The 11,056-nt window shown below is 41.5% G+C and overlaps 2 protein-coding genes across 3 annotated transcripts; both read right to left on the bottom strand.

Moving 5' to 3' along the window:
• Positions 1-561: 561 nt before the first annotated feature.
• Positions 562-6,402, bottom strand: smpdl3a (sphingomyelin phosphodiesterase acid like 3A). 2 transcript variants are annotated; one of them, XM_061704979.1, is made up of 8 exons: positions 6,250-6,402; positions 5,198-5,411; positions 4,374-4,518; positions 4,075-4,171; positions 3,646-3,809; positions 3,304-3,484; positions 2,757-2,881; positions 562-2,622 (listed from the first exon to the last, which is right to left on the bottom strand). In XM_061704979.1, exons 1-8 carry the CDS (start codon positions 6,344-6,346, stop codon positions 2,248-2,250), a joined length of 1,398 nt encoding a protein of 465 aa, XP_061560963.1. In that variant the 5' UTR covers positions 6,347-6,402; the 3' UTR covers positions 562-2,247. The 2 variants fall into 2 exon arrangements, with proteins under 2 accessions (XP_061560963.1, XP_061560964.1); XM_061704980.1 differs by having other exon boundaries at positions 5,198-5,698; positions 6,250-6,318.
• A 579-nt stretch (positions 6,403-6,981) lies between these two features.
• Positions 6,982-10,491, bottom strand: LOC133417165 (fatty acid-binding protein, brain). The gene is made up of 4 exons (XM_061704709.1): positions 10,352-10,491; positions 9,111-9,283; positions 8,281-8,382; positions 6,982-7,198 (listed from the first exon to the last, which is right to left on the bottom strand). The coding sequence occupies exons 1-4, from the start codon at positions 10,422-10,424 to the stop codon at positions 7,148-7,150; spliced, it is 399 nt and encodes a 132-aa protein (XP_061560693.1). The 5' UTR covers positions 10,425-10,491; the 3' UTR covers positions 6,982-7,147.
• Positions 10,492-11,056: the final 565 nt, after the last annotated feature.

The raw sequence follows: 11,056 nt of genomic DNA on the forward strand, positions 1-11,056 counted from the left end.
GTTATGAGCTGACTTTATTACTTGTACGTCGCATAACGGTCGGTTGCCATTGGAGTGAAATAGACAACAAAAAGAGGGATTAGCATTAGCGTGTGGCTAGCTACATTACAAGTCCGAAAAAGTTCCGTAATTGACGACGCTAATCGCTAATCTCGCAGAATGGGGACTAAACAAAAAGAGCTTTTACATAGTGGGATTAGCCTCACGCCAGAAGGACAAGGTTAGCTCGGGTCAGGCAGATTAGCCAAAGTTTATACGACATAGGCCGAGTAAAAATGCTTTTTCTTTTCAAGGTTTCACACGCACAAACGACAACACTGTAATGCGCATGCCAGGCCACTAGTTGACATGTCGCTTGGGTCAGCCTCGGGTCCCCTACTTTTCCTGTGATCCCAAATTGAATGTTTGTGGTTATGTATGTATCAGGGCTGGGCAATTAATACATTTTATATATTAAATTGAGTTTATTGCTCAGGACTTTTTTTTTTTTTTTTTACATTTTTGATTTCACAATAAAGAAGACTGCCACATAAAAGCCCAAAATATAAAGCACAGAGTGAGCAGTGTTGCTTCTTTATTGTCAGAATCATCGTATGATGTTTACGATCTTTCTTGCGGTTTGAAATGTACTCATGAGAAACTTCTTCCCAAAAAAAAGTGGTCACACAAAGAGTGAAGAGAGAGCTTTGTTTGCACACAACAGAGCTTCCCGGGTGTTACCGTGGCGACGGACGCCCCAGCAACTGGCCACGCTCACCCGCCAGTATGCCGTTACCACGGTTACGCCCCGACCAGGCGAGCGAAGGGATTGAAGGATGGGGGGAGTATGCCGGAGGGTACAGAGGTGAGTTTCTCACCATTGTTCATTCATTTGAACTTTTTTCATCATTCATTTTAACTTTTTTCTTCTTCTGACACTTTCTGGACATTCTTCTGGGTCTTTTTGGAAGTTACACATGAAGCGAGCGGATGTTTTAAAACGAGGGACTGTCAACGTTGGGAGTGGGGGAGGCCGAGGAGTGAGGAGGGGCACACAATAGCGCTGGAATGGGGCTGAGAACATTTAAAGTGGGAGAAGTTGGCAGGGGGCTCAGGGGGCAAGTGAAATTAGGTCAGTGGCTGCCACCCCTCCCCAACTTTTAACAGACAAACGCAACACTATATTCACTTCCATACAAATGCTGACAATCAGATCCAACTGAGTCGTTAGCATTAGCCTAATAGCATTGACGACTTCAAAAGATTGGCATTTCAAACATTCAGCGCTGACAAAACATTGGCCAAATGTAATTTAATGCAAAATCATGAACAGAAAAACAATGCCGTGGCATGGCCAAAAGATCATTGCATGGCGACATACTGACTCAACAGCGTCGCATTAGCCTAATAGCACGGGTGACTTTAGAGAATAAGATTTGCATCTCATTCATTTAACAAAGAAAAACAATGCTCAGCTCAAAGCTGAAATCACGAAGAGACAAAAATGTCAAAGAGAATAAGATTTGCATCTCATTCATTTAACAAAGAAAAACAATGCTCAGCTCAAAGCTGAAATCACGAAGAGACAAAAATGTCAAAGATGCCACAGCGCTGCCGACAAACTGATTCAACTGAGTCGTGAGGCATGAGCCTAATACTATCAGCAACTTCAAAAGGAGATTTAAATATCATTCCATTTCATATAAACGCTGGACAAAGTTTTCTATAAACCCACCCAAGGTAAAATCATTATCAAAAAGCAATGACGTCATAGAATGAACAAAAAGATTTCCCCCAAGACTGCTGTTTCCTCCACAATACTAAAGAGATTATTCAAATAAAAACTAAAAAAAAAAAAAGTCAGCAAACATTCAGCTTAACATTTGTAGCCATTGTGCATTCTATGCTTCAGCAATCATCGAGGAGCCCTTGTTTTTCATGTGGAGATTTTTCTCAACCTCGCGTCGTCCATCTGTCCTGTCGACCGGCTTCAAATTAGAAGTTGGTCTTTAATGGAGCTTGTGAAAAAAGGCCAAAATGAGTCGAAAATGGCCTCTTCAAACCAAAACAAGAGACTTGCTGTGACTGTTTGGGCATGGCTTCTCGAGACTTTTTTTTGGGTCTACTCATGATAGACATGTCGACCAAATTTCATGTCGCTAAGTAGTCAAGGGCTTCCGAAAGAATTTCAAAGCCAATATTTGCCACAAGAGCCACGTAACATATTTGACAATGTGCATAAAGTGCATAAAAGGATTTTAGTTTTGTTCACACGATATCCTGATGACGCGAGGTGGCTTTGATCTTGGAGAGATGGTTATTAACGAGATGGTGATGTTGTTGTTGCGCAACCACACAAGCGGAGTAGGAGCTCTGGTCCAAGTAGAGCATGGAGCACAGCTGAAGGATCTTACACTCGCCCCGGCACGGCGGCCTGTCGTCGTAGCTGACCGTGTAGTGAGCAAAGTAGGTGTCAAAACCGCCGGCGGCAGGCGGCAGCCACAAGCGCAGAGCCAGCCGGAGCAGACTGGCCGGTCGCAGGTCTGGCAGGTCGAACGCGTCAGTCATGACGTACTCCAGCATCCAGTCGGCTCGTCGCTTGAGGTTGGCCTCAGTCAGGTTGAGGAAGTACTGCCAGATGTCCTTCACATGAGAAACACGCTTGCTTTTAAAATTTTACAATGGGATTGGTTTTGGAAAGTTCAATAAGCAGACATAAATGACAATAAATTTAAATAAATAATAATGTAATGTGGTGTGATGGTCACGGGTCTTACCAAAATGTCAAAGTCTTGTTTGTCGTATAAATAAAAACGCACCGCCGGGTTGTTAGAGTATGCCTCCCTAACGTCTTTAATGGGCGTTACCGCCGGAGACACAAACAGAGAATTCACAGGTTTACCTACAAAAAAATTGAAAACATGCATCATTAACTGATGTATGCATCATTTGTTTTGAATCAGTTACATTATGTATTTTAATGATAAAACGATTTACCAAGGAAACAAATCATCAGACATACATTTAATTTCTAGATTTATACAAAACAGTTTTTATTCAATACCAACCTAAATTTAAATAAGCTTCATATATATATATATATATATATATATATATATATATCTTGTGGCAGAAATGTAGTCTGGGATGCCACAAGACTCAACCTCCGGTCCCCTCACTATTCTTTTATTTTCTGGCCACTTCATTAGAAACTATTGCTCATATTGTTCATTGAATATTTCCAAAGCGAGCATTATCATCGTTGTTATTTGGATCCCGTTAGATGATATACCTAATGGTGCATTCACATGTTTTTGTTGTCACCTTTGTGGTCTAGGAGCACCATGATGCTGTCTTTGTGTGTGTGTCCATAGAAGTGTCCAGCGATCACATGACTGTAGTGCCTAAAGATGGTGACTAGCCTCTCGTTGTGCTCGTTCCTGATGGCGGTCTCATTCGAAACGAAGGGCAGGAATCCCAGCGGAATGTGAGAGATGACCAATACCTGCTGCGACAGATCATGTCATTCAGAGGGGCGGGGGTTGTACGATCGCATTACCATTAATTGACCCGAGTCAAACTTGAGTCGCAAATTTGAGACTTGGGACTGGCTTGCAAGCGTCAATCACACACACTAACGATGATTAAATAAGGATGACGTTGGACCTTCTCCATGTTGACGTCTGCCTTTTTCAGCGTGTCCTCCAGCCACTCGAATTGTCCTGCCGGGTCGCTCATGTTGGAAGTGGCCAGGTCAGGCCCGTAATAAAGAATGCTGTTAACGCTAACTACTCGTAGGCCTGCATGAACCAGTTGGGTGTAGAAGCCCCCTGTGGACACCATAACATGTGATATTGCCGTGACTATGTGCCCTTACACGCAGCAAAAAAGTGACATCAGAAGATCTGGCCTCTTTTATGACCTAATAAACCTAATAAAACACTGACTAACATGCTAACTTTCAGATACCTACTTTGACTGACTTGAGTTGTTCGGACCACAACAAGGTGCTAGTACAAAGTCCAACACAAGTGGTCCCGTGGCACACAAGTGTCACAGGAGGGGGGTGGGGGGGTGGGGAGTGGCATGGGTAACCTTGTGAGAGAGTTTTCAGCGCATCGTCCTCCAACCAGGGTTTCCACAGTCGGGTGGCGGCCTTGTAGATGTCGTTTGTGGACGACGGCATCTGATCCTGATAACATACAAAGACATACACGTACTGTGTATAGACATATACAGGTATGCATATATACTAGTATGGTACCTTGACCACTGCAATAAAATAAGCATATTCAGAAATACAGCATAAGAAGTGAGTCGTGAATTCTAGCCCACCTGGTATCACACCTAAAAACTCTACTTTTGAATGAGAATCTGCTTTTTTTTTTGGGTACCTGCGGCCAGTAGTCATGATTTCCCACGGCGGGAAAGACGCTGACGTTTGGGAAGTGTTGTCGGATGCCGTGCGTCATGTTGCTCATCACCTGGATCACCATCGACGTGGACAGCTCGGTCGACGGAACGTGGGGAGGACTGTCGCTGTGGTAGTGGAGCAACATCATTAAAACAAACAAACAAACAAAAAATATCCTGACAGATAAAGTCAAATTAATCAGTCAAGTATAATCCACTATATGCAGAACATTATGTGACCAATGCGGAACACAGGATAGCTGACTTCCTGTGCATGCTATGCTAACGATTATAACTGGGATTGATGACACGTTTGTTTGAAGCCGAACTCGCTAAAAAATGTTTGTTTTTTTATGGCTAGTGTTTTGAACAAAAGTCAAATACAAGTATATCATTCATTTATATGAACGGCTATCATACATGTAAACATGAACAAAGCCTAAAGATCAACTAATGTCATCTTTGGTGGCTTTTGTGTTTGAAAAAAGACATTGTAGCCATTAAAGTTTATATGGCTGCTTGGAAACGGGCCCCTTCCCCATTCGCCCGAGCGAGGAGGAAGTGCTTTTACCCGGTTTGCTGAAAGCAGAACTCGTTTGCGCGTATACTGGATTAATCGTCAAGTGCGATAGTGCAAATAACAGCCTGTAAAAAGTGATGTAAAGACCCCCAAAAAAACCCGGCGTGGTCTGGACCGTAGGGGTGCTGTCATTATTGACTTTACTCAGCATCTTCCTGTTTGTGGTCCATCAGCCTCTGTGCTCAAATTGTCCAAAAGAAGAAGAAGAAGAAAGTTTGATGGTACCCGGTCCAAATGATGAAGTCGTTCGGTCGTACGAGGCGGGCCATGTGCGTGAAGGCCGACTGGATGAGGCTGTAGGGCGAGTCGCACACAAAGTCCCCGAACGGACCGGCACCGCTGGCGGGCTCGCCTTTGGAGGAGAAACACACCTTGGTGGGGTCCGGCGCCAGGTGGTAGGTAGGGTCCAAATGAAGATCCGTGATGTGCCAGAACCTTCCTAGCATCGGAATAAGTGCACACTGAATGTTGCGAAACAAAACAAAACTGCACTTAGAGGTAACATTTTATTGACTTTTGAGACAAGGCTGTGATACTTATGGAGAGCAATCCATTAATTTTCTAAATATTAAATATAATTATTATTTTTTTTAAACTCACTCTCAATGTACTTATTGACAAAAAGAGGTTCCAGCCCACTAGTTGTCAATCTAACATCTAACAATCTAAGATGATCTCACCATTGGCCAAGCAGAGATCCACCACAGAGACAGATGCCCCCTTAAACTGAAAGATGCAAAGAAATATGATGGGAAAATGTCGACCTTTTTTGTTTGCTTGTTTTTATCCTTGGGGTATTCTGATATTAGCATTTAAAAAGCATGCCACAGACATGGTTTTAAGACGCATGTCTCCTTTAACAACGTCACAATTACATAACTGACTTCAACTGAATAGATAAAAAGATTGCGCATTTAATACTCATTATTGACGAGCTGTCCACGAGCTCACCGGTTGAGTCGGTTACCCGACTACTGCAGAAACAACAAGACCAACTCTCCCCTAAAAATCGCTAAATTCAAAATGTGCTGACGATTTACAAACGAGCCATCTGTAGTAAATATATATTTTCAACTTATTTTGACCGCTAAGCATCTGTGGATCAATTCGTCGTGGACGAATTGAACCAAACTGTTTCAATGTGTTCGTTGACAAGTGAGTTCGTTTGTGCTGTGGCGTGTAGCTGCTCAAGCCATTTCCATGTCTGCCATTGACGCTTGTATGGAAGTTCACCGGCGCCGGCGGAAACTTCTCCTTCGGGGGGTCTCACGACTCACCTGCGCCCCCAGTGCCGGTTCCTTTTCCCGGGGGGGGCGCGTTCAGCCGTTCGGCGGCGCACAGCAGGAGCACAAAACAGGCGAGGGGCACCTTCATGTCGTTAGGAGGATACAAACTGACAGTTGTGTATTTACGTGCTTGTGTTTGTTGACGTGTAAAAAGCCGGAAGTTGAAATGGTCAGTTGGTCACATGACTCAGTGAGTTCTTTCTTTTTTTTTTTTTTTTAAAGAGGGGCGTGGCTTTGGGTGATTGACGGCCAACTGGCTTGTCACGTGTGTTCAAGGGCCCAACACTGAACTGAACTCAACTTACTTGTTTTTCTCCTTTTTCATACTTTTGAATTCCTTCATTTTACTTTTCCCCCCCTAAAAGCACTACATCGACAATAAAAAAAATTATATTATCCTACGGGCTAACAAGTAAAGAGCCATATCATTAAAATTATTCAAGCTTCTCAGGCTGGGCGATTAATCGATGTTAGCGATTTGAGTTTTTGTTGTCGTCGTAAATTTTCTGTGCGCCGCTTATCATCTTACAGAATCTTTATTTGCCAAGTATGTCCAAAAAAAAACACACAAGGAATTTGTCTCCGGTAGTTGGAGCCGCTCTAGTTCGACAACAGACAGTCAATTGACAGAGAACACTTTTGAGACATAGATTGACAAAAAAAAAAAAAGCAATAAAGGGTCGTAAAAACATGACAAAAGAGCCTAAAATTTCTTGTTCTTCTGTGTTTTATTTCACACATCTGCAAAGACAATCAGTCCAATATGTCACATTTTCGTATAAAAAGAATGGATTAAAAAAAAAAAAAAAAAAAAAACGGGGGGAAAACAAAATGTGCAGCCTGCTTGAGGAGGAAGACGACGATGAAGAAGAAGTGCAGACACTGGCCTCTACGCCTTCTCGTAGGTGCGCACGGCGTGGATGTCCTCGAAGGTCAAGTTCTGCCCGAGGAGAGCACAAGGTCGACCTTTTTTTCACCAAAGACACGTCATCCAAAAAAACAGCACCACATTTTAGACCCTGCTTGGGAGGCCAGGGTAGTACTTTCCAGAGTTCCAGGAACCTTCCAGTTCCATGAATTAATAAGTACCAAGAACTAAACGTTGCCAGAACGTTATTTTCAAATCAAAATATGACTTTTATTAAAAGAAATTCACAGGTTATAAACTTCAGAAAATGTGACTTAACTAGAAAAAAAAAAGCAACTTTATTTTTTGAAGACAAATATGATTTTAGTGGAGCATCATAAGAACAGTTTTGCTAAAAAAAAAATCTGATTTTATTTGCAAATTAAAAAAAAAAAAAAATCTAAAAAAAATAGACTTTTTAAAAAAGTGAACATTAATTTTTAAAAATGAACAATATTAATGTATTTAAAAATACAACTTTAGTCTTTTTTTTTTTTTTTACCATTTTAGTCTTGCAAGATTAGAAAGTATGTTTGGAAAAAAATACAAGTTTATTCTTAAAACACTCTGGTATTGTAAGACGAAGTTTATTCTCATCAATTTTTTCTCAAACAATCCAACTTTTTATCCTTGAAATTTCTTGTATGAACTTTTTATCAGAATAAAATAGGAGTTACTTGACAAAAACTACTTTATTCTAAAAAAAAAAAATAACAAAATAACAAAATAAAACGAAAATACAATAAATAAAAATACAAATATTTTTTTGGCTGAAAAAATATAAATTACTGAAAAAAAAGGATTTTAGTCTTGCAAGATTAGGACCGTTTCTTCAAAAATGTGACCTAATTCTTAATCAAATGAGACTTGTTTTTCATCATAGAAGTATTCTCCTATTGCAGGTTTACTTGTTTCGTTTCATTGTGCCTGAACCTAACACCACTTGGTTCTTTATTTCTGTAAAAAAAAAAAAGACAATTTGACTTTTTCCCTCATCAAAGAATGCTCCTTAGTTGATGTTTGACATTTCTGAAGGAGTTCCGTCCGAGCAGAGACGTGTCGTCCGCGACCTTCAACAAAATGTTTTCTCCAGAAGCGCAAAAAAATGATCTCACCATCACCAGCTTGCCGTCCTTGATCTCCCTCACGAACTTGGTCTCTTTGCCGTCCCACTTCTGCACGTGGACCAGCTTGTCTCCATCCAGGCTCACTGTGGACTGAAGACGACATGTCGCTCGTTCAGCGCGGGGCGCACGGGGATACTAGTGACTTGAGGGGTTTTTCAAGACACGAGCTGCCATTCGGACGAGTTTTAACTTGAACTTTGAATACAAATTTGAGATACAAATTGAATTTGTATCTAACGTTATGCATTATATGTATGATATCAATTGTATCTCTTATTACCTTTTTTAATTAGTTTAATGCCACACCCAGTTGACGTTAAACTGTCAAACTAAACCTCAAACAAAGAGAATTACACGTTCTGTATTTAAAAACGACCAGATAACTTTGCCTTAAATTCTGCTCGTTTGATGCAAACGTATATAATAATGGGAAATGCCATAGGCGGTCTAATGAATTGCATCCATGTGCAATTCGCAATTTGCAATAGAGAGTTGAACACAAATGTTGCAGCAACACATGTAGAGTCTGTACTTTCTTACTTTTACTTAAAGGAGTTGATTCTGTACTTATACTTCTACCAGTCATTTTTTTTATTTGTATTTTTTTTTAAATAAAAGTATCTGTGCTTTTGTTTTTTTTCATTGTCCAGTTATCCAAACAGTTATTGTATATAGTTGACACTAAAACATCATTTGTACTTGAGTACATTTCATAGTCTGTACATTTTTCCTTCTACATCGACGAGTTGAATCAGTACTTCTTTTTTTGAATACAAGCCTCGCGTGTGCTCCAAGAGGAGTGCTAGGCGCGGTCTTACTTTGCAGTTCCTGTCGTCGGCGGTGGTCTCGTCGAACTCCTCGCCCAGCTTGAAGGAGATCTCGGTGTTCTTGAAGGTGCTCTGCGTGCGGATGCTCACCTTGTCGCCCTCCTGGCTGATGATGACGGTGGGCTTGGTCACGTTGCCCACCTGCCGGGTGGCGAAGCCCACGCCTGCGTGGCGAGAGCAGAGCTTTGGGGTAGTCGCTGTATCTCCAAAAGCGTTCACTTTTCAGGAACCCCCCCCCCCCCCCCCCCATCGTCAAAGGTTCCGCTGTCCGCTCTTGGTGCAGACGGCTCCGTGAGACGGTGTCCCCTTCCGCACTTGGATTCTCGGCCACGGATCGCGACTTGACTATTTTTAACTCGGGCACGTGTCTGTGTGGATGAGGGGGATTGATTTGAACTATGTAAAGAACTATGAGTTGCATTTCACTGTATAAAAAGCGCTTTATAAAATAGAATTTGAACGATTGACTCAAATACTACTACAAACTGGAAAAATAGTACTTCTTCTAGCATCTTTCTTATTCCTTTCCCATACTGTGACTACATGTTTGAGTCATGAAAATATATCCATTTAAAGCCTCCGGTGGCTTGAAAATATCCCGCCTGGGTGTGCTGCAACAACAAGGCGCTCTAAAGCGGCCACGCCAGCGCGACGCCCTGGTCCGCGCACTGGCTGTCACGTCGGACCTTTAAAAAAAAGAATAAAAAAAAAAACGTTTCACCGCAATCTGCTGCTTTCTCTCTATGACGTGCGTGCGCACACGGCCAACAACGAGGCGCTCTGACATTTCGTTTCCCTCCCCACCTCGCTCTTCCGCCTTTTTCTCAGTTGTGCGCGCACTCGCGGCTGACAACGAAATAATCGGGAAAAGCGAAATGGAGAAAAACTATTTTACGCTGTATCGCCACAAATCAGTCCAACACAGTTGTCAGTTTCTATTTAGAAACAAATCTCCGACTTCACTTTACAGGGTCTTTAGGTCCATGCACCACATGTTGTACACTCTTTGCCCTCACTAGTAAGACAATTCCGCGCACTAGTAGAACCACTGAGTTTAACTAGTAACATTTTTTTCCCCACTACGGTATAACATTTCTGAACACAACTTTGGCATACGAGTGGGACAACTTCAAGTTACTCGTAAGGCAAAAGTGTGCACGAGTTGACAACTGTGCAGTGAGTGACATGATAAAATTCTACTAGTTAACGTCTAGCGCTTCACTAGTACTCACCGAGAGCTTTCATGTAATCATCAAAGTTGTCGCTGTCCACCAGCTTCCAAGTGGCGCAGAAGGCGTCGACCATGTTGAAGTTTTCGTGTGTGCGGAGTAGGATGAAGGTCTCACAAGAAGCGCGGCCCCCCCTTCGGGGCTCTTATTGGGGTCCCTATTAGTATGCGGGGAGGGGGGCGGCACCTGGCTCCTCATTGGCTCAGAAGGCTTTTTTTGGATGGCCGTCATTGGCCTAAGAAACTGGGTCATGGTTCTGCTGAAGAAAAAAAAAAGGGTCAAAATCAGCTCAGTTGAGTTAAATATATGGAAAAAAAAAAAAAAAAAAGAATCACAATTGTGTAAAGTGTTGAAAAGTGTTACTTGACTTTTTGTCTTGAAAGTGCATTATTCAAATTAAAAGTAATAATAAGATTAGGACTTTTTTGGTCAGAAAATCTAAGTTTACTTTCAAATCAAAAATTAGACCTTCAATAGAAATAAAAACAGGACGACATGCTCAAAAAATTACTAATTTATTTCAGAATAATGGGATTTTTTTTAATGTGGAAAAATGTTTTTTAGCTATAAAAAAAATCTGAACTGATTCTAAAAAGGTGTAAGAATACAACTTTATTCATGAAAAAAAAAATGTTTGTGTCACCAGATAAGGAATTTTTTGGTCCTAAGAACCTGATTTGATTCTCCAAAAATACTAGTAAAACCTTT

This window comes from Phycodurus eques, chromosome 18, assembly GCF_024500275.1.
Source record: "Phycodurus eques isolate BA_2022a chromosome 18, UOR_Pequ_1.1, whole genome shotgun sequence".
NCBI classification, from domain to species: domain Eukaryota; kingdom Metazoa; phylum Chordata; class Actinopteri; order Syngnathiformes; family Syngnathidae; genus Phycodurus; species Phycodurus eques.